Genomic DNA, 24,286 nt, shown 5'->3' with positions numbered 1-24,286 from the left:
ACTTATACAGATATTCAGAGAAAAGAAAATTAGATACTATTTTTGCTAAAAAAAAAAATAAATAAATACCAGTGATTTACTTTGCCATAAAATTTCCTATTCATAGGTTCATAGTTCATAGTTTCATAGTTCAGTACTAAGCTAACTGCCCTTGCGAGCCATTTTAAGCCTAGCCAATTATCCCTTGTGAGATTCAAACCCTGCACCTTGTGTTTGTAAGGCAAACACCTTAGCCATTAAGCCACCCTCCCAACCCTTTCAATCAAATAAACTGTTTAAATTTAGCTTTTCCTAAATACTTTCAAACTATATGTAATTTGGGAAACAAAAGAAGGCTTTCCCTGAATCAGCGCTTCTTAAAAACACAAAAAAGTAGATGGCAATTATGCTTAACTATGGCCTAAAAGACGGAGATTTATCTGTTTAATTGTGATTTGACTGGTTGATGTTTCAATGACAAGGCTTTACTGTTCCATCACATGAGGTACAATTTAATTTTCTTACCAAAAAGTTTTTGTAGCACCTGCCCATCATACAGATCTTCAGCGAGGTCCTTCACAATGATTCTTTCTCCTACTAAGACATCATTAATCCAGTCTATTAGTACCTATATTTAGAATAAAAAAATATTTAATGTTGAATGGGGTACAAGTCAAGCATTCTGTGTAATTTTTAATGACACATTTCACAGAGGTATTGCTCCCCTTTCCCCAGAATTACCTCTTTTTGAAAGGCTGCATCTTCCAAAGTAACCAAGTGACACATATTCTGTTAAGTATGTAAGCTTATTTAATACATACAACATAACCCCACATCATCCCCTCAAAAAGGGTATGTCTCATGACTGCAATCAAGTGACAGAAACTATGAAAATAAACTTAATTTTGCACAGAGACTCTTACCAGAATAACACACAACTGGCAATAATAAAATCACAGAAACTTTATTAAAGATAAATAAATGTTGCTGCCTAACCCTGTGGCACAAAGGGATAAAATTATGACTACAACCTAGAACAGCCACATTCAATTAGTGGCATGGGTGCAGAGGGGACTGGGTAGAGGGTGGGAGTGAGTGGATGATGCGAAAAAGAAGTTATGTACCTACCATAACGTTCCATGTTAGTTGTCCTTCATCTCGCCTTCCTTCTTGCTGTTTGGGTTCGGAGCCAATCCTCGGCTCCAACTCGGCCTACTTCTATAGCTCGAGAGCTATTTACTGGCTCGAGGCTAACCCTTATCCCAGAATGCCCAGCGTCAGCTACCCAGATCTAATTTGAGATAACGCACACCAGACATATAAAGTAACCAGTAACCTAAAAAAACTGATTTACCAAAATAAAAGATCAGAGCAAACAAGTCATAAAATTACCTGGCATGTGAACCAAGAAAAAAGGAAATCAGCCAGTGAAACCATAGTGAACTCCTCTCAATCCTGCAGGAAGGGGGACGGAGGGGGGGACGCAAGAAGGAAGGCGAGATGGAAGGCGAGATGAAGGACAACTAACATGGAACGTTATGGTAGATACATAACTTCGTCCCATCTCGCCTTCATTCTTGCTGTTTGGGACAGCGCTCCTAGCACCTAAAGACCCCAGGTGGCTCACTGGAACAGACTCTTCAGAAAGTACAGTTGTGTACACTTACCATAAATGTAGATGTTCGAGTGTATTCACTGTTGCAGTCATTACATTTGAGTAATCTGCTGACAGGTTGCCCTCAGTCGGCCTGAATATCAAAGTCTTGGGTCCTGCGTCAGTTGCTGTCTCCTCTTCCACGACGTCAGGTCGTCAGGGGTATAAAACATGCAGCCGACGCCATTTTATTCAGTTTTTCTTGCCTCAGATGTCAGGTGCCCCCCAAATGGGGAGCAAAATTATATATATATATATATATATATATATATATATATATATATATATAAACAGCAATATATATGTAAATGCAATTGTAGCAACATAAACTTTACCTTCATCTAAAAGCACATACACCGCAAAGGCTTTAGAATATAGTGAAGGAAAGAGAAGTTCTAGAAAAAAGGGGGATGGCAGGTGGATAACCAGGACTGCAACAGTGCATACACTCGAACATCTACATTTATGGTAAGTGTACACAACTGTACTATGTTCTTCGTGTTTCAATGTTGCAGTCATTACATTTGGGTATAATCCCAAAGCTATGGATGGGAGGCTGGAACTAAATAGCATTACGAGTGGCTATAAGGGCCTGCAGAACTGCAGTGGCAAAGCCTGCCCTGGACTTGGAGAAGAGATGCAAATGGTAATGCTTTGTAAAGGTATGAACAGAGCTCTAAGTATCAGCTTCTAGAATGTCTTTGGTTGGAACTCCTCTGAGAAAGGCTGCTAAGGTAGACGCAGCCCTGATGGAATGTGACCCGATTCCCTTGATTACCATGATGCAAGTAGCAGGAATGAATGCAGTGGCTTATCCACTTTGAAATAGTCTGCTTTGATATGGCCTTCCCCTCTGATCCTGCAGCAAATGCCACCAGTAGTTGCTCTGACATTCTTAGAGATTTGGTCCTGTTTAAGTAGAATCTTAGTTGTCTATGTACGTCCAAGGAATGCAGAATCTGCTCCCCTTTGTTCTGTGAATTTGGGTAAAATGTTGGCAGGTGAATAGTTTAAGAGCCACACTGGATACCACCTTAAGCATAAAGGAAGGATTGGTCCTGAGGGACACCCTGTCTGGGTAAAATGTAATAAAAGGCTCCACAGCCATGAGGGCCTGTAGTTCTGAAATCCTTCTTGCTGAAGTGATTGCCAGAAGGAAAGCTGTTTTCCAAGATAAAAACTTTATATCCGCAGTAGCTGCTGGTTCAAAAGGAGGCAGGGTGAGCTTTTCCAGAACAAAATTGAGGTTCCATGCAGGAGTTGATGATCTTCTGGGAGGCCTTAAATTGTTGGCCTCTCTAAGATACTGTTTTAGCAGAAGATGTGAAAAGATGGGAGGTTCTGTGTTGTAATGAGCCGAGATGGCAGAGGCATGGATTTTTATTGAAGAAAAAGATAGGCCCTTGTCAAGCATCTCAGTCAAGTATTGTAAAATCTGAGGAATATGTGGTTTTGTTGTGTCTTTTCCTTGTGCTTGTTTCCAAGCACAGAATCTCTTCCGTTTATCAGCATAAGATTTTCTAGTACTAGGCCTTCTGGCTTCCAAAATGACATCCATCACAGATTTACTGAGAGGTGTTGTTTGAATAATTACATGATCAGCCATGCTGCCAGGTTCAGAGTTTGGAGCTGGGTGCGCAAAATTTGGTTGGTTTGCTGAGACAGCAGATGAGGTATTTGAGGCAAGTACCAAGGAGGGAGTTGAGACATATTCCTTAGAATTGGGTACCAGTGCTGGCGAGGCCAGTCCAGGGCAATTAGGATCCTTTTTGTTTTTTCCTGTCTGAACTTACCTTGGGGAGAAGAGGCAGAGGAGAAAAGGCGTAGACTGATAGGTTTTTCCAACTGAAGGATAGGGCATCCACTTTCCATGCTTGTCTGTGATATGTCCTTGTGCAGAATTTGTCCAGTTGATAATTTTGGGGAGAGGCAAATGTCTGGGCTCCCTCATTTCTCTGTTATCATACTGAAGACTTGTGGATCCAGTTTCCACTCATGAGGGTCCATAAGATTTCTGCTTAGGTCGTCTGCCAGAGTATTTTGTTTTCCTGGCAGGAATTGAGCTTGAAGATGTACTTGGTAAGTCAAGGCTGTGTCCCACAATGCCATGGCTAGTCTGCAAAGGGGGTAGGAATGTATACCTCCCTGCTTGTTTATGTACCACCTAACCGTGGTGTTGTCCGTCTTTATCAGTAGTTGTCCTGGAAGGCTGTCAGGGCATTCTGAACAGCAAACATCTCTTTTTTGGTTGATATGCAGATGCATTTGTTTTGGGCTCCATATGCCCTGAATGCATCTCCCCGCCAGGTGGGCCCCCCAAACATAGTCTGATGCATCTGCAGTTAGGGTTTGGGTGGCAGGGGGTAGAGTGAAAGACCGTCCCTTGTTCTGGTGACATGTCTCTGCCCACCAAAGAAACTCCTGTTGTAGGCAGGGAATGAGAGGAATCATTGTTTCCAGACCGTGACAACGTTGACTCCATAAACTTTTTAGATACCATTGTAGTTTCCTCATATGCATTCTTGCATATGGAATTAGTAGAATGCAGGATGCCATGAACCCCAAAGCCTGCAGAATTTGTCTTACAGATAACTGGGTTTTTGTTGCCATCTGTTTGAAGTAAATAGTCAGTTGCCTTTGTTTGTATGGCGTAAGGTGAGCCATCTGGGCAGTTGTATTCAAGCTTGCACCCAGGAATGTAATTTTTTGACATGGTACCAGTTGTGACTTCTTTTCGTTTATTGTGTATCCTAGGCATATTAGAAGCCTTTTTACAAACGCCAGATGTTGAAGAAGAATGTCCTTGTTTTCTGCTTGAATGAGACAGTCGTCCAAGTAAGAATAGATTTGTATGATTCTTTGTCTGTAAAATGCAATTACTGGTGCCAGGCACTTTGTAAAGACCCTGGGCACAGTAGATAAGCCAAAGGGCAGTGCAGAGAATTGGTAATGCATAAAACCTGTCTTGAAGCGGAGGTATTTTCTGCACGATTCCCTTATTGGGATATGCAGGTATGCCTCTTTTAAGTCTAGAGTCACTAACCAAGCGTTCCTGCCCAGCATGGGCAGTAGCTGTTGTAAAGTCAGCATTTTGAATTTTGGGATGTCCAAGAATGTGTTCAAAATCAGGAAGTCCAGTATTGGACGCCAGGCATTGTCTTTTCTGGGTACCAGGAACAGTCTTGAATAAAAACCTTGTCCTTTTTCCTGTTCTGGTACTGGTTGAATAGCCCCCATATCTATGAGGGATGTAACCTGTTTCTGAGCCTCTACCCATTGATGTTGTGGCAGATCCGGCCAACCGCTTGGAATTGGCAAAGTATGGAAATGAAATCTGTACCCCTGGGATAATATGTTTAATACCCACTTATCCTGGGTTTTTAACTGCCAATTTTGAGCATGAAGTGCTAATTTTCCCCCCAAGGGGGCTGCCAAAAGAAAAGTGCTTGGTGATGGTAGAGGAAGTCACTGAGACTGCTTACTGTAGGGTTGTGCTTTGTTTCCTCTAGATTTGGAGGTAGAGGCACCCCATTGCTTTGACCTGTAAGAACCATGTGATTGGTATCTAGAGCCTTTTGAGCACCTGGATTTGCCTTGTGAGGCTCTGTTGGACACAGGAAAGGACCAGTTTTTAGTAGGCAAGTGTCTACTGAATCTGGGTGGCTGCACTTGCAAGAAATCTTTTACAGTTTGCATAGATTTAGCTTTGTCTTCCATTTTCTTTAAAACCTCTTCTGCCTTATTACCAAACAGAGTATCATGCTGTAAAGGTGCATCCAACAATTTAGCCTTAACATGATCAGGCAGATTTTGCTCCTTGAGCCAGACATGCCTTCTAATCACAGATCCAGTAACTGCGGCCCTGCAAGAGGCCTCCAAGGAATCAAAACCACATTGCAAAGTATGCTTTCCAACCTGTTCTGCTGCATGCAATAATTCCTGTAATTCTTTAATTTTCCACACAATCAGAAATCATCATCATTTTCTGTTTCAATAATCCCATAACATGCTGTTGCTATTTAAGCAGAAATGTATAGTTATCCCCTTTGGAAAAAAAGCACGTACCCATGAACTACCATATAGGTAGCAGGACACTAAACATCGAAAGTGTGATGAGAGACTTAGGGACACAAGTGGACAGTGGTCTCACTTTCGATAACCACATCGCTACAACAGTCAGGAAACCCTTCTATGTGGCACACCTCATCACGAAGGGCTTTTCATCCAGAAAAAAGGAAGTCATTGTCCCAGTGTACTCAGCCCTCATTAGACCCATTATAGAGTATAATGCCCCATTTGGTATGTACCTCACAAGACATCTGCAACAGCTGGAAAAAGGCCACAGAAATACCTCACTAAAAGAATCACAGGTCTAAAGCAGATGCCATGTGCTGACCATCTAAAAAAACTCCAGCTATACTCTGTAGCATATCGTCTACTCAGAGGTGATCTCTGCTTAACATACAAGGCCATGTCAAACCCTGAGCTGTTGGACACGCTCCACTTAAAGAAATCCCAATCCCTCAGAGCCACACGCTCCAGGGATCTAAACCTTATCACAATGAACAAATCATGCTGGAGGGATACGTTCCTGACCCAGAGACTCCCCATACTCTGGAATAGACTGCCCATACAGGTCAAGCAGAGTGCCTCATTGGCCATCTTCAAAAGGAACCTTGATGATTGGATGAGAGATAGGAAATTCACCTCGGGGATCATGTCAGTCGCCCTACTAGACAGGAGCCCAGAGAAGTAAATATTGTGGGAAGAAATTTCCAGGGAATTGTTATGGCTAGGCTTGCATAGGCCTTAGGGCCGATAGCCTAGTACCAACCTATGAACCTATATGAAACTGGCAGTTTAAGGCCCTAATTGCCAAGGTTGCAGACGTATAAACCTTCTTTCCCCATCTATCTAGTGCCCTGGAATCTCTATCAGAGGGGGTAGGATTCTTAGCTGTAGAGGCCTTTACACCTCTGGGACCCTGTGAGATAGTTTCAGGATCAGCAACAGGAGTTTTGAATAAAAATTTGTGGGAGTCAGGAACCCTGCAATATCTGTCTGACTTGCTAGGAGCTGGAGGTAGGGAATCAGGAGCCATGCTTGATTCCGAAAACACATTAAAATGTCTCATACAGGAGGTATAGCCAAAGGCCTATGCTGAGGAAGAAGGAAATCCCTAAGCCTCTTTTTTGATTCAGAGAAATCCTCACTCTCCCAATGAAAATGTTCCCTTAGCAAGGTTTCTCCAAAAGAATAATTCTCAGGAGGAGATGCAGATGGGATGGATTCTTCTGCATCTGAATCCTCATAGGGTGGTATACAAATTCCTGATCAGAAGTAATAGAAACCTGATCTGAAGATTCACAATCAGTGTCTTACCTAGGCCTCTTATCCGGGGGGGGGGGGGGGGGGGAGTGGTTGGGAACGCCTGATTAAGATAATTAAGTCCTCTGCCATTTTGATCATCTGTTTTTTAGGCATAGGGGCCTGAGCACGTGGCTCATGCATTGTTTTTTTAGACTTAGAAGTTTTTTGTTTTTTTTTTGAAGCTGGCGTCTGTTTTATATAGAAATGTTGAGGCCTGAAAACACCCTCAGAAGCCGGTGCCTGCTCAGCGGCTCTGGACCCATCAGAGGGAGAGAGATCCGCGGGTACAATACTCGGAGAATCTCGTGGCATACTGGACTCCGCATGGGTCTCGATAGAGGCCTGCGACTCAAAAGTAGCGGGTATCAGGGGCTGCAAAAGCGCCTCACTGAGTACCGGTGAAATGGCGACTGGCTTAGGAGAAGCTTCGTCGTCTGTTTTGGACCTCAACGGTCTGTCTCTGTTCTTTTCTTTGCATTTTTTATGAACTCCGGTAGTCGGATTGCTATTCAACAACATTTCAGGGTAATTAATTCTGGATCCAAAATATTTTGAAGCAAAGATATACTGACACTTAATAGTGTGTTGGTTAAATCTAGCACAAAACCGACAGCAAGGCATGTTATGATCTGGGCCTAGGCAAGGAATACAGTACAAATGAAAATCCTTATGAGGTATTTGCTTCCCACAAGTAATGCAATTATTAACATTTACTGACATCGGTAAGGAGCAAGAAAAAGTTTCCCCAACGGGGTACTTAGCTTTAATTGAAGACTTTGGTTCTGAAACTCGAATGCGAAAATTTCAGGAGTCTGCCGACCAGCATTTGCGAACTGCTTCTGCTTCGGGCACCGTGCGGCAAGAAAGACTGAATAAAATGGCGTCGGCAGTATGTTTTATACCCATGACGACCTGATGTCACGGAAGAGGAGACAGCAACCGACGCAGGACCCACGACTTTGATATTCAGGCCGACTGAGGGGCAACCTGCCTGCAGATTACCCAAATGTAATGACTGCAACAGTGAAACACGAAGAACATCAGTGGAACCAAAGGAAGCCCTGCTCCGGGAGACCACATCCACTTTGTAATGAGAGATAAAGGTATGAGGGTTTGCCCAAGTGGCAGCTGCACAAATTGTGTCTATGGGCAATTTAGACTGAAAGGCTACAGAAGTGGCTAATGCTCTAGTAGAATGACCTTTCAGTTTTGCTGGTAGATATTTATATCTTAACTGATAAATAAAGGCAATGGTGTCAGATAACCATTTGGATAAAGTCACCTTAGAAACTGGAAGGCCTTGCTTATTGTGAGCATAGTAGAGAAATAATTGGTCTGACTTTCTTAGCTCTTTGGTCCTATGGAGGTAAAAACGTAATTGTCTGTGCACATCCATTTGGTGAAGACTGTATTCTGCCTTGTTGCTATGATTGGGAAAGAAGATGGGGAGATCAATGGATTGATTTAAATTGTTTTCTGAACAGACTTTTGGTATGAAGGATGAGTTGGTTCTCAGAGAAACTCTATCTTTGTGAAACACCATATATGGAGGACGAACACGGAGTGCCTGGAGTTCTGAAACACGTCTAGCTGAGGTAATAGCAACCAGAAAAAGTGTTTTCCAAGAAAGAAATTTTAAGGGACATGAAGCTGCTAGTTCAAAGGGAGGCAGAATCAAAGAAGTCAAAACTAAATTGAGATCCCAAGGAGCAGGTGGATCCCTCACTGGGGGTCCAAGAGGAGATGTTCCTCTCACGAAGGCTTTGCAGAGCTTATGAGACATTATGCTAGAATTAAGAATTCCAATATGAAAATTCGATATGGCAGCCAGTAGTACCCTGATGGTAGCAGCAGCCACACCCGACTGAAAAAGCTCTGCTAGAAATTCTAGAATTTGATGGACTGGAGCTGAAAAGGGGTCTAAGTTTCTAGATTCTGCCCAGTAAGAAAATCTTTTCCATTTGCTAGCATGACTTTCTCGTAGTTGACTTATGGGAGGAAACAATAATATCACGAACTGCTGGGGAGATACTTGGACGCCTGGCTAAGGTAGGAAGTGGAGAAACCAAGATGTGAGCTTGAGAGTGTAAAGGGATTGGTGTAACCCACCTGACTGATGAATCAACAGATCTGGAACTGGGTCCAGAACCCAAGGCTGGTCTAGAAGGTGGAGGTGCAGGAATGGAAACCATATCTGTCAAGGCCAATAGGGGGCAATGAGGATCATTTTGCAACCCAACGATTTTGCTTTCTGTATGAGTCTTGGAATTAGGGAAAAAGGGGGAAATGCATAAAGGAGCCCCTGAGGCCAATTGTGGACTACAGCGTCCCTGGGAGTTTGACCTGGAGGAGGAAGCAGCTGCTGCATTTGTTGTTGAGGGGGTTGCAAATAGACTGCAGCAAGGTTGGCCCCATTTGCGGAAGATAAGGTCCGCAACTTCCTGATTCAGAGACCACTTTGTGAGGCATGAGGATAGCCCTGCTGAGCCTGTCCGCTATTACGTTGGATTTCCCAGGGATGTGCGTCGCTGTCAGAAAACTTTGGGAGGAAATCACCCATTGCCATAGACTGAGGGCTTCTCGACACAAGAGGTGACCTGGTCCTGCCCTGCTTGTTGATGTACCACACAACTGACATGTCGGTTTGGATTGCAAAAGTCCTGGAAAGAAGAGAGTCTCGAAGAGCTTGCAACGCTAGGAGCACCGCTCTCATCTCTAGGACATTGATATGCAGATGGTACTCGTGAGGTTGCCACATGCCTTGGACTGTCCTGTCTAGATAATGCCCCCCCACACCTTATCAGGGAGGCGTCCGTGGTCACTGTGGCTACAGGAGGGGATTGAATGAAAAGTCTTCCCCGAGTCACCAGTGGGGAGACCATCCACCAAGAGAGGTGTCTTTTGCATGTTTCTGTAATCAGGATCATGTGAGACATGGGTAGTTCCTGGAAGGACCACTGCGTGAAGAGGAGCCACTGAAGGACTCATGTGGTAATGCGCTAATGGTACAAGAAGAATGGCAGCTGCCATGAAGCCTAGAACTTGCAGGACATGTCTGACTTGGATCTTTCTGCTCTGCATTAGAAATTACACTTGTTGGCGAATAGAGAAAACTCTTTCTTGAGGTAACCTTGCAAACATCTGCTTTGTGTTTAATTCTGCTCCTATATATGTAACAGACTGACAGGGCATCAAGGCAAATTTTTCAAAATTTACTGTAATGCCTAGTTGGGTGCAGGTTGATAGTGTATAATCCTGTGCCTCTACGAGTTGATGCCTGGTGGTAGCAGTTAGGAGCCAGTCATCTAGATAGGGAAACACCCGGAATCCTTGACGTCTCAGGTGAGCCATGACTACTGCCATACATTTGGTGAACACCCTGGGGGCTGTGGTGAGACCAAAGGGCAGAGCTCTGAACTGGCAATGACTGGCCCCTACCAGAAAGCGAACAAATCTCCTGGAGCATCTGTCTATTTTGATATGGTAGTATGCATCCTGAAGATCTATGGAGCACATCCAGCTGTCCTGACCCAGAAAGGGGAGAATGGACTGCAGTGTTACCATCCGGAACTTTTCTTTTTGTACAGATTTGTTCAATCTGCTGATATCCAGTATTGGTCTCCAGTCCCCTAGAGTAAGTTCCGGATCCTAGTTGGTCTGCGGGGACTTCCTGAATGGCTCTTTTTCTAGCAGTTTTGAAACTTGAATAACTGCTTGATCCCTTAGATTGGGTGGGACATCTGGGAAGGCCTTTTTTGACTTTAGAGGGGGTTGATGGAAGGGGATTTTGTAACCTCCGGATATGATAGATAGTACCCATATTTTGCCAGGCTTTTAGGTACAGGGAAAGTCTTCCCCCGACTGCCTCCAGAGGTGTGCAGTTGGGCAACCCATCAGGGATGCTGGAAGGGTTTGGCAGAGAAAGTTTCTCTGTCACCCTAATTTTGCAGTCCCCCTCTGCCACGAGGGCGGAGTCTTTCACCCAAGGCCCAAAAAGCGAGGAGCCATCAAAGGGAATATTTATGAAGGACGCTCAAAAGGGTTCCGCAAATTGACACAGCCATAGCCAAGCATGTCTCCTGAGAGCCACTCCTGTACCTGCGGCTCTGCTCACTCCATCGGCTGCATAGGAAATCAGCCTCATGGAGGAGTTGACTACTGAATTAAGAGTCGCAAGCTGGGAAGCTATTCTGGCTTATGCTCCTTCAGCTGTAGGATATCGCCAAGCTCTTTTGGGAAATCCCTGTGAAGTCGTGTAAAATGATAGATAATTCAGGGACCTCATGGAGAAGGTCGCTGAGGAAAACATTCACTTCCCATATCTGTCCATCATCCCAGACTCTGTTTGGTGGATGAACAGATAAAGTTTCCGCTAACTCTTTCTTGGTGGCTGCTGCTACCACCATGGCATCAACTGGCATACCTTTAGTGAGAAATTGTTTGGCCTGGAGGGGCTGTTATGAATTTATTTTGTCTCCTCGGAGTAGGTTCCACAGAATTTGGAGCTGACCAAGCCTTTTGAGCCACTACAGACATGGAGTGGATCGAAAGGTGGAGACACCCAGGAGGTGGAGGGTTGGGAACTGAATGCCTCCAGGTATACAGACTCATCCTCGGTAGGGGCTAGGGAAGACCAGCCACCCCTCTGCCTAAGCATTTCAAGGATGTCCGAAAAGGAAACATCTTCTGATGGGGACCTGGGGGACCCTTCCGATTCATCCAGGTCTGTATCTGCGGTGACAAACTCAGGGCAGTCTAGGTGCTTCCTTCTTGCACTTCTTCCGGGGAGGCTCCTCTGAGTGATCAGGGGAGGCCTCGGAAGAAGAGGGGTCACCCAATGGGGTGTCCTGGGGCATAGGTTCCCTACGTTTCTGGGCTGGAGGAGCAGAGGTTGGCACAGGCATCACAAGAGAAGGAGCCGATGTGGCTGATAGTAGGGCTGTTTCAGGGGACAGCACACTCCGCATGACCTTGGAGGCGTCCTGACCCAGAGACAAAGAAAGCTCCGGCTCTGAAGAGATGGAAGTCCTTCTCCGCATCGAGGGTGACGGCTCAGAGGCCGATGTGGGAGTCGAGCTCACCTGCGCTGAAGCTCTGAGAGGCAGAGCGGGGTCGGACAAGGGTCCGATACCACTTCCCCCCTCGGAGCTGACGAGAGAGCTTCGGTGCCCAGATCCCTCGACGGACGGAACAATCAAGCTGATCAGAGCTGATGTCGGAACCGAAGAGGAGGTGATCGGCGCAGTCGGTTCTACTATCAGTGCGTCTATGGTCTCCGGCTCTGAACTAAGTGTAGTCGGTGGAGGAATGGAGCTGGAGGCGGATGGAGCCGCAACCTGCTGAGGTGGGCTGGAAAGTAATTTCATAAGGGCCTGTGATTTAAGCAACCTGCTGAGTACTCTCACCACGTCCTGATCCGATAACCTAGAGGATCGAGAGGAGTGGGATGAAGAGTGATGACTGCGTTCACTTCCTAATAAAGGTGACTGTGGCACCGAGCCGGAGACCTTGCTCGATTGTGGATCCGAGGTTAGCAGTTGGAGCCAAGGGAGGAGTTGACTAGTCGGCACCGACAAACTGGGTTGTTCAAGCCAAAGAGTCTGTTCCAGGGATGGAGCCGACGGCTTGACAGACTTAGAGGATTTCACTGGCTGAGAACATTTAGCTGGGGAAATCTGTGGTTTCAATAATCTTCGAAGGATTAATTTGTTTTTGCGCTCCTGCAGGACCCTTGGACTAAATGCATGACAGATAGAGCAGGAGTCCTGCAGGTGCACAGCCCCTAAACAATAAACACAGCTAGTGTTCCCATCTGTCAGAGCCATTTTTTTGTCAGCATGAGTCACACTTTTTGAAGCCAGAAACTTTGGCCTCTTTAGACATCAGGCTTAGTATAGTTTTTTTCTATTATTATAATTGTTGTTTATTCTTCAAAATTTATCAAGTTTTTGTCTAGATATAGTACTTTATCCCTTTTCGCCTTTCTTGTGTGTTGTAGCTTTGTTGGCCGACGCTCCATATTCGCAGGCCTTTCTGTTTCCCCTGAACTCGTGTAAATTATAGAGCACCCCCCCCCCCCTTAGGACAGCCGTTTAAATTAGAGGCTCTCCTTTCTTTTCCTTAACTGTAAAAAAAAAAAAAAAAAAAAAAAAAAAAAAAGACCGTTTGTTTCTTAGTTCAGTAGTGTAAGATGTCTAAAGAAATGTCACAATGCTCCTTTTACACATACGCCACCCCTTATTTTCTTTCCTAAAAAATTCATGAGCAAAAGTGACAGGAAACACTGCCCTTTACTACCTTGCCAACAAACTGCGTATGAATATCTTACAGTGACAAGGATATGCTGCTGTGGGCACACACTGACCCAGAAATGCAAGCTGATCACACTGTGTTACATTCGTATTTCATTTATACACAGGGCAATGTATGGGCAGGACTGACCACTGGACTTTAATACCTGCTTTTACTAAATACTTTACACTAAACACAAACTGACCAAGGATGACTCTTTTATACTATTTTTAAACAAGGAACAGTTAGCATCTGCAGTACAGCAAGTCACTTGTGGTGCTCAGCGTACTCAGAATTTGCAGCCAAGGAAATGAAGGTGCAGTCTTTATCACTTGTACTTAATTTGAAATTTTCAAATTTTGTTGCCCTTCAACATCCATATGACCTTTCTACTTGTTATAATTCAGGACTTCACTATCAAACTATGTTTTGGAACTGCTTCAAGCACCTTTTCCCCAGTCCGTGAATGCACAGTACAAGCTTTTTATTTTTTTTCTATAAACCAAGAAAGAAAAGAAAAACACAGGAGTCAGGCCAACAGTTTATCATGAAACACTTTACATCAATTTTTCACTTAAGCTCCGACTATTTGCTGACAATTTTCAAAAAGAAAGGAATTCATAAATCACTTAAAATTTTCCCTATGTGGTAGTATTGCTTTTCCTACAGTCACTCAGAAAAGTGTGATTTACATTTTGACATCAACAGCTTTCCTCATGCAAAGCTGTCAGTTCATTAGAAGCATGCATATGCCCTTTCTGCACATATTCCTACACTGAAACCTTACAAGTATTTAGTATGCGGCCAATGTGAAAAGTACCTCAACTACACCAACCTTTCTAAACCACCTCATCATGAAGGCAGAGGAAGTTCTAAAATCTTATTCTTACTTCTTCTATATGCAAATTATTATAATGCAACCAATTGATTTAACAGAAACTACCCTAATGTTTTTGTGGCTGAAATTATATATAGCTGAAAAAGTACAGTTGTTTATGTTGCACTTACCCACAACAGCAGATGTTCGAATTCCTCACTGTTGCAGTAGCCTTTAGGCTACATGGGTTGCCTTCTTCTATAAGACAACAGGCTTGCTAACAAAAACTCTGTCTCCCTCCCACACCTTCGCTTGGATTGCTGAACGGGCAGCTCTGTGCAGGGAAAATCAGTAGTCAGAGGGAAGAATCTTCAGGAATTTCTTACTAAAAAGAGATAGAATATACTCACCCAGAAGTACATAACAAGAGATAACCAATTTTACATTCCAACAAGGAACTATATACAAAAACTGGGAGATGGAGGAGCAGCTACTGCAGCATAAGGACTTCAAACGTCTACTGTTATAGGTAAGCGCACGCACACAGCTGAATGATTATCATTTCCACTGCTGCAGTAGCCTTTAGGCTATATGACTTGATTCCCAAAGCGTATCCAATCTGGGAGGACAAAGAATATGGATCCACAAGCCACTGGAGAATGGTCCTAGCAAACCCTGTCTTAGACCTAGAAAAGGAATCTAGTTTGCAATGCCCTGTAAACACATTTAGTGGCCTCTAGAATACTTTTACACTCTACCTTATTCCAATATGCCATCAAAGACAAGGCTCTAGTACAGGCAGCCTTGATACTGCCTGGAACTGGTTTATGGTGATGGGAACTGCAAAATGCATAGCCAAAGATAACTATCTGGAAATAAATCTGTTTTGACATGGGTTGTCCTTTCTTTGTCCCAACATATGAAACCAATAGCTGATCAGCTTTTCTAAAGGACATAGTTCTTCAGTACCTGAGCTATGTATGCACATCCAGAGTGCATAGTATCCTTTCCTGTTATTTTGAGAATCTGGATATAACACAGGAAGATGGATGACTTGATTTACTGAGAGCTCAGAAACCACCGTGGGCATGAATGAGAGATTTAACCTCATCTCGGACAAGAGCAGATAGCATTCACCGCCATGAGATCCTGCAACTTGGATACTCTTCTTGCAGATATCAAAACATTTTTCCAGGTAATGAACCTCAAGTTTGCTTGATGTGCAGGCTCAAACAGAGACATGGTTCACATTTCCAACACAAAGTTAAGATACTATGAAGGAACAATCTGTTTACAATGGGGCTCTGGTGCAAAACTCCCTTAAGAATCTGTTTTCCTAAAAACATAGGAGAAATTGAACATGGGCAGACATGCTGAAACTGATGCAGGATGGACCCTGATAGAGGAATAACAGAGGCCAGAGGATAGTCTCGCATACAAATATTTGAGCACCAGTGTCACATAATCCCTAACAGGACCCTGGTTATTGGCTAGGCACCAACTAAAAATCTTGTCCACTTGCCAATACAAGATTTTCTAAATGCAGAGATTTTTGTTCCTTTAGAACATGCTTCACGCCCCCTGAAAAGAATGTCTAAAAGGAATTAGAATTGAATCACCTAGTTGAAGATGTCTGAGATTGGGGTTCATCAAACTCCCCTTGTCTTGTATGAGTAAGTTCAGTATGGGGAAAAGCTTGTGGTAATTGCCCTTGACCAATTCCATAAGAAGGGAAAACCTATGTTGCTTGGGCCAAAAGTCACCACAATTATTTTTGGAGAGTCCTCAATCTTCAGAAACATCCTGGATATCAGTGGAAAGGGTGGAAATGCATAAAGGAATATTCTCATCCAAGGGAATGAAAACACATCCATCTATTTTCCAAGTCTGCTTTCAAGCAGAATTTGTTCAGTTGTCCGTTTTGAATGGAGGCAAAACAGATGTATTTGAGGTGTTCTCCACAACTGATCAATTCATGAAGGACCACGCTCATTCATTTTCTATTTGTGATGATACATCCTGGTCCTACTCAGCTTGTCTGCCACTGTGTTTTTGCCCTGACAATGTAAGATGCTTGGAGGGTTAAGGAGTGCTGTAGAACTACCTCCGAAGCCATAACAGCCAGCCTGAATAGAGAGTATGACATGGCAACTCCTTGATTGTTTATGCATCACATCATTGTGGTGTTGTCTGTAACCACCTGAAGAGGTCCAGAGAACCATATATGAAGAGATTTTAAGCCATGAATCACAACTAATATCTCTGACATTAATGTGCTTTGGTCTGTCTAAGGAATCCCACAGGCCTTCCAAACCCTCACTGAATCTGTTCCCCATGAGAAATCTTTAGCATCTGTACATACTGGCTTAAGGGTACAGGAAAAAAAAGAGAGACCTAAATTTGTTTTTTATCTGACGTTTCCATCAGTGTAGTTACTTTTTTACAAAGCCCAAGACCGGAATCTAAAATTCCAGGGGATGCAAATGTTTGGACTATGTATTTTCTAGAAACCATTTAATCTTTTTCATGTGCAACATGACAAAAGAATCATGAGAATCATATATACCATTAACCCCAGAATCACGAAACACTCTCTGGCTGAAGTCTAAGGCTGAGTTGAGAAGCTAAAGAATGTTTCCAAATAAAAATCCACCTTCTCCAGGGTTAAAAAGGCCTTTGCTGCAGGGTGTTTATAAGACATCCTAAAGACAATACCGTGTGACAGGTTCGAAGAGAATTTCTTAACATTTACCTGGAACCCCTTACTGGTCAGAAGAGAAGAAAGTTATTGTAATTATGTTTGACATCTGGGCAATGGCTCTGCAGAAACTGGGTAAGTCATGTACATAAGGAAATATGTGAATGCCATTCAGTCTGTAATGAGCTATGACTGGAGGTACATACTTTGCAAATACAAATACCCTTGCAGCTGCAGATAACCCAAACAGTAATGCAAATGCAGAAAACCTGAGAAATTTGCTGAAACCTTTAGCTACTGGAATGTGATGGGATGTATCTTTTAAATCTAAAGTCACCATAAAGCTTCTCTGGGTTATGAATGGCAACAGATTCTGAAGGGTCAGAAGCTTGAATATTGAAAATTTTACATTCAGATTTAGAAGGGAAAGCTCCAGAACTGGTCTCCAAGAAGATTATTTCTTTGGTGCCAGAAATATTCTGGTATAGAAGCTTTTGCTCCTTTGATTTATTAGCACTGGTTCTGTGACTCCTAGAGAGAGGAGGGCTGACGAACCTTAAGAAAAAACTCTGTTTTGTTCTGTGGGCTGGGAGGAACTACCCAGAAAGGCAGTGTTTGTATCCAGTGACAACTGTAACCCTCATGAAACACCTTTAACACCCAAGAGTCTGCAAGAATCTGGTGCCAAAGGGCCTGTATGGAGCCAGTTGCTGGGGCAGATTTTGCAAGATGGGGCCTGGAGGCAAAAGAGTTCGAGAAAGAATGCTGGCATAGTTTTTCTGGAGTTGCAGAATTTCCCTTTTTAGAGAAGAATCCTTGTTTCTTACTGTTCCCTTCCTATCATCGCTTTTTGTTTACCTGTATGGATTCAGAAGACAAGGGCTGTTTATTTTGCTTCTTAGACGTGAAAGAGAATCTAGGAGATTTGTAAAGGAGGGATGAAAATCTCTGAATCCCCATGAATTAAATTCCTTTTCTCATCAAACTGTTTAAGGGCCTGAGTAGCAGATAAGTACAAATACAATTGCCTTATCTAAAGTTGAATTTAAAATTTCAGGCTATACTTTGTCAAAAAACATCTGATTACATACACAGGCATATCTCCCCAAAACTGTAGTAGCAGCAATTGCTCTGAACACAGTATTTCTGCAATCACACACACTCCTTCAGGTATATTCAGATTTATTTACTTATTTCCAGTCTGACAACCAGGGAAGTTCACTAGGCCCAGAGAGCCCGTTTTCAGTGAAGGCCCAGTGAGAAAAGCTCCACAGTACAAAATACAAGTAAAGATACAAAAATAAAACAAAATGCCAAATACAAATACATATCTAAGTCAAAGAAGAATATTTACAATATTCACATGAGAAAAACAATTGTGGTTGCAAATACTACAGAAAAGTTAGAAACAACTGAATTTATAATAGGCACCACCTTCAGGGGAATGTGAAGTGGCTAATTCTCAAAAACTGTACAAAAGAAAAAATAAATCAGATTTCCACCTATAGGTCTGACACTTAATTTTATCCTCCAAAGTGGAGGAAAAATATTCGCTTATAAATCTGACTGACGTCTTCTCTTCCTTATCCAGAGAGGAAGGATTGTAGGACACCAAAAGCCTATTTCTAACTGATGAAGATGTGGATATGGCAGCAGGGTCAAACCCAAGGTAGGAAAATAAATGCTTCTTAGTCGGAGAAACTTTATAAAGCCCATCCACTTTTTTGGGAAGTTAAGGTTGAAAATCAGGGTTGCTATAGACAGCATTAAATACATCCTCCATGGTTAGCACTACTGGAGGAATTGGAGTAGAATGAAACATATTTACTTGTATAGTATCACAGTATCTCCTCAATTCAGGAAGAACTTCTATTTATTCTCATAAAAACATCTCATTCATCCTGTTTATAGTCTGAGAAAAGGAAAATTCCTCCCACAGTAGGCTGTGATGACCAAGTTTTCTCAATCAGAGAACTTGACTTGTGAACCTGCAGGAGAAGACCTGTCCTTGTGTATATTAGAATCATCTGATATGTCTTTCTTTCAGCTGACTTTTTTTCAAGTAAAGTATTCTGAATACCAGGATTAACAGCCTGTAACAACTTCTTAGTTAAGTTACAAATGTCATCTTTTCTAATAGATACTGTTTTCAAATGAACAATGTTTAATATAACCTTTTGATTTTTTTCTTGACAGGTATTACTGATGACTAACTCGAAGAAGGTACTTCTGCCAATCAAGATGTCTCCCTCCCATGCTTCTTTGAGTAGCATCCCCCAGTGCATAGCCATGTCTTAGAAAACATAGTCCTCCAATACCTGGTCCGGACACTGGAACAGCTGAAGACAAAGTGGCTGACAGAACTACACCAGAGGAAGCTGGATAAGTGAGTGGTCTGAAGACTAACCACTAGCCACTGCAGAGTTCCCAAACATTGTCTGAGGCACTGACTGAGCCCACACAGTCAGCAAGAGCACTTTAATAAGTTTTTTTTTTTTCTCTTTCTTTCTATGAACAAAGGAAGCTGGACCAGCAGCAGTGGGTAAGCATCCATTCTCTGACCAAGGAGTACATTTTGGATGTGGAAAGCTTCACTAGAATCAGTCATTTGAAAGGTAAGTTGTCAAATAATGTTCACAAGCAGCACACCTAGATTTGCACACACTTGCACAATGCCTCAAACAATGTAATGCATAAGTAATGCACTCAAATATTGTCAGAAACAAATTTTAGTCTGGCAGAAAAAAACAGGGCAAGTAAGTTGTCATACAGTGAACACACCACTAACTTACAATGTATAAGTCACTGGCCAGATACAAGATAAACAAAGTTTATACAAGCAGTACATTTGCTCAGCAAAGTTAAAAACAGTAGGGCTTGACAGGAAACTTCCAATATTAGAAAGATATCAGGTTTCTTAAATTACCACTAAAGGCTCAGATAAAATAACTGGCATTTTTAAGGGCAATATTTGTGTAGAAGGGTTTCTCACTGAGGACTTATCTGCCAGAACAGAAGCTTAAGGTTGGCTGCTACTCCTGTAAAGCCACTGAGCTGCTTCTTCAGGAGCTGGCAAGAAAAATACTGAAGATTCTTTACTCTGACTGCTGATTTTCCATGCAAAGTACTGGCCAATCAGTAGTCAGTGTAAAGGTGCGAGAGGTAGCCACAGTTTTTGGAAGCTGGATGGTTGTTGAGTCTTCGGCAAGACACAACCCATATAGCTTTAAGGCTACTGAAACAGTGGAAATTATGAATATCCACTTTCTACCCCATATTCTTTATTAATAGATATTCTCACTTTGAGTGTTAAAGAAAAAGTATTACTGAAGAGCCTTCCAGCTTTGCTGTAACTTCTAATTAAATACATAATGTACAGCCATACTTGACAGCTGACAAATTAAACAAAGAGGCCTTCCATGCAATGCTACCAGGAGTTCCCCACATTTGCATGGCAGGCAATGACAGGAAACAAAGGCAGCAGCTATGGCAGTCACAGAACTGAAGGTCTGATCAGAGCAGTTTGCAAGTCCAGACAGGTACTAGCAATCCATCTTCTGACTCAGGTAGATAATTTCACATCATGCAACAGGTTCTTTTCAGCAAGGGTAGAGAAACAACCTCAGCTAGGTATATTTTTAGGAAGAGACAGGAATAACAAGGAATGCTATACTCTCTTCTGCAGGTCAATGTCAGAAGCAACTGGTTTCTGTAGATGAGATCACAGTAATGATTAAACAGCTCCACTGTGACAAGACTGCAGGAGAGGATGAGATCCAGCCAGAAATGCTGAAGGAGCTGCACACTGTTGAAGCGCTGTGGTTGATGCACCTTTTCAATGAGGATGTCACCCCAACCCCTGAGGAAAATCAGAGAAAAAGCAGAAAATGGTGATGATGGGAGGCAGCTTAGTCTGCAACAGTGAAACTACTTGAACATACACACTTGTGTGACGTTCCTAACATAACTGTACTATGTTCTTCATTGTATTCATAGCTGCAGTCCTCACAGTAAGAACTGGGGAGGTGGCTGGACTATTTGGAAATCAGATCTTGGAAAAATAGCAGATGCAAATCCTGCCTAGCTCTACATGCAGATCCAAAACTGTAATGCTTTGAAACAATGTGTACAGTGGACCATGTAGTTGCTTGCAGAATGGCCTGTATGGAGACTATTCTAAAGAATGCTGCAGTGATAGCAGCAGCTCAAAATGCTTTAATGTGGCCTAGGACTTGTTTACTATAGTGCTGACAGAAAAAATAATCATCCGTCTGTGAAAAGAGAATGCAGTGTCCCTTCCCCTGAATTTTGGGGCTTAAGAAAAATTACTGAATGATCTGGTTTAAGGTTAATTTACTAACCACTTTAGGCAAAAACGAAGAGTCATCTCATAAAACAACTCTACCTTGATGAAACACTAGAAAGAGCAATGTGCATATTAAAGGCTTACAATTCATAAAACACATCTTGCAGAAGCTATCGCCAGTGCAGAACCTTCCAAGAGATTAACTGAATAGACAACAGGCTGCCGTTTCAAAGGGGGACAAGGTCTACTTTCTTAGCACATATTTGAGGTCCCATACCAGCGCCATCTGTTGCTGGAGTGGTCTAAATGTAGAGGACAACCCTTTAGAAAATGTTTAGCAGACAGCATGGAATACAGATGTGCTTCCAAATATAGACAGACTGAAATAGCAGAGGCATGTACTTTACAGGCTTAGCTTGCACATCCTTTAAAGATCTAATAGGTAATGTAGGACCAATGCCACCTTTGCCTTTCTGGGGTCAAGATCCCTGGACTGGTACCATAAGAACCTTTTCCACTTTGATAGGTATGACTTTTTTTGTGGTAGACTTCCTAGTCTCCTTCATAATGTTTAGAACATCCTCTAATAATCTGTTCCTTCTTCAAATTAGTGCATCATCATCAAGGCTGTCAACCTCAATGAGGCCAAAGCGAGGTGTAGCATGGACACTTTGTTCTGTGTTAAGAGTCAGCAGCTTGTGTTCTGCAGGCTCCTGGAGTTGGTAGCCTTAACCAAAAATGTCTCAGCTACCTGAATCCACTTGTGGGGATCCAAATGGGTTCTGCTCGGTCTGTCTGCTAACACACAGTTTGCTGAAAGGATACACATGACCTTTCAGGGAAATTTCCCTCTGTGCTGCAATCTCCCAAGCTTCCATGAATTATGTGTGCAGTAGGCAGCAGTGAGTCCCTCCTTATTTATGTACCACATAACTGTCATGTTGTCTGTCTGCACTTGCAGGACTTCCTCCTGCACAGCAGGAGAAAGGCTTTCAATAGCAGTACGACTGCCACAATTTCCTTGATGTTTATGTGTTTCTTTATCACACAGTCTTATGTCCCTTGGACTTGATGGGCCCCCATGCTGCATCTCAGTCTGTTGAGAGCATCATGGAAGGTTCCAAGGGTCTGCATCGACCATGAGATTTCTTTCTGTATGCACGGTTGCGCTGAAATAGTGGTTTCCAATTGATGGCGGTGATGACTCCATCTGTTTTTCAAGTACCACTGAAAGTTTCCTTATGTACAGACATGCCAAGGACACCAACAGAATGCATGGTACTATGTACTCTAAAGTTTTAGACAATCTTTAACTGTGTTCATCTTCTTTTGGATGAACCTTGTGAATTATTCTCGTCAACATTTCAGTTTGTCTTTAGGGAAGAAAGACCTGCACATGCTCCTTGAAAGATCACATTCTGAAAGGGAATCAGGGTAAATTTCTCCTTGTTGACTTTCAGGTTCAGGCCCAAGTCCCAGAAGCATATTACAGTGAAATGCATGGTAATCAAAGCACCCTAGTGGGACCTGGCTAGTATAAGGCAGTCGTCTAGGAAAAAAGCCATCTCTGGCACCAGACATTTTGTTAATACTCTACGTGAAGCGGAGAAGTCAAAGGGCAAGCTGATGAATAGACAGTGCTCTTCTCCTGTTGCAAATCTAAGCAATTTTCTACAGCTTTTGCTTTCAGAGGTGTGGAGATAAATGTCCTTCAAGCCCGTGGCCACAAATGACCTTGTCAGAATCAGTGGAAACAGTCTCTGCAAAGTGAACATCTTGAATTTGAGGTCTTTTAGAAACAGGTTTAGATAGGAAGGATCCAAGATGGACTTCCAAGCCCCCTCTTTTTTTGATACCAAAAATGGTCTAGAGTAAAACACTGTGCATTCCTCCAACTAGGGGCTCTTTTTTTTGACCCCATCTCTTGCATGTCTTCTAGAATCTAAGAAATTAACTGAGTATGGTCTTGGGGAACTGGTACACTGCCCCTGAACTGATGTCTCTCAAAGAACCGAAGACTGAATCCACTTTTTATTTTGTATAAGCACAAATTTGTCATAAGTGACCTGAGCAACTTCCTTCATATTTCCAACAAAGGCAGACAAACTCCCTTCAGGAGGGGAAGGAGGTGGGATTGATTTAAGGCAGAAGAAAGAGGCAGCCAAGCTAAGGCACAGCAGATCTCTTGCAGGGTCTTGGTCTGGAGGGCTTGCCATTCTTTTCTGTACTATTTTTCCCTTTTTATCACATATTTTCTGCTCTTATCTGGTGCTAGAAAGCCAGATCATGGCTTGGAAATGCCTTCTATACCTAGGCACATATGTCTGAAAAGTTTAACAGACTGGGTGGTCTCACCATTTTCCTCCAGCTTTCATCTACAGCCTTGAGAAGAAGGTCTGAAGAGAAGATCCTTACTTAAGGGATATTTAGGATCTCAGATTTCACAATATCTGGTAGAGACAAAGTCCTTAACCAGGCACATGTTTATCTAACAATGGGCCTCATTGCTACTGCTCTGCAAGACACATCCACGGCATCACACCTATATTCCTTAGAGTGCATGACCACCTGGTAAGAGAGATCTCACGAGTCCAACTCTTGTTTCAGTCTTTGTCCTCAATCTCCTCTACCATGGACCTCATCTGCTCCAAAAAGATCTGGTGAGAACAAAGAAAGAGAGACTGAAGGTTTAAAGCACTAAAGGTCAGGTTATAAGCTGTGTACACTTTTTTTCCCAAATCTGTCAAGGACTCTGTTCTTTTTGTCAACTGGGTCTGATTCCAGGTAGGGGCAGAGACTGCTCCCTTGCCAAGATCCAGGGAGGGTACATACATGGATTTGATAATAAATTTTGGTACACTTTGGTACAGGACTCCCTGACCCTTTGAAACTGTTCAGGTTTCCTAAGAGCAGGAGGAATGGAGTTAGGCTCCACTAATGCATTCAAAAACATATCCCACAGGACTTGCAGCACTAGAGAGACAGCAAGTGGCCTAGGTCCAGGGAGACCCATGAAGGCCCTATACCTCTGCTAGGGTTCAAAGTACTTCTTGGAATCCCACAGGAAAAGTTCTCATTCTATGAGAGTATCTGCAAAAGAAAAGTAACTTGCTCTGGTGGACATTCAGAAAACAAGTGTAGTTGGGTGTCTTAGTCAATGGCAACCTGCCC

The 24,286-nt window shown here is 42.9% G+C and overlaps 1 protein-coding gene across 1 annotated transcript in view; it reads right to left on the bottom strand.

Moving 5' to 3' along the window:
- The window catches only part of PARVA (parvin alpha), a 742,770-nt gene that overhangs the window by 392,457 nt on the left and 326,027 nt on the right, over positions 1 to 24,286 (bottom strand). Inside the window, exon 4 of the mRNA XM_044059394.1 lies at positions 505 to 607. Within this exon, the coding sequence (XP_043915329.1) occupies positions 505 to 607 (103 nt within the window). The remainder of the gene's footprint in view (positions 1 to 504; positions 608 to 24,286) is intronic.

This window comes from Protopterus annectens, chromosome 17.part0, assembly GCF_019279795.1.
Source record: "Protopterus annectens isolate FY-2018-M chromosome 17.part0, PAN1.0, whole genome shotgun sequence".
NCBI lineage: Eukaryota > Metazoa > Chordata > Ceratodontiformes > Protopteridae > Protopterus > Protopterus annectens.
This window is presented reverse-complemented; position numbering and strand designations above follow the sequence as displayed.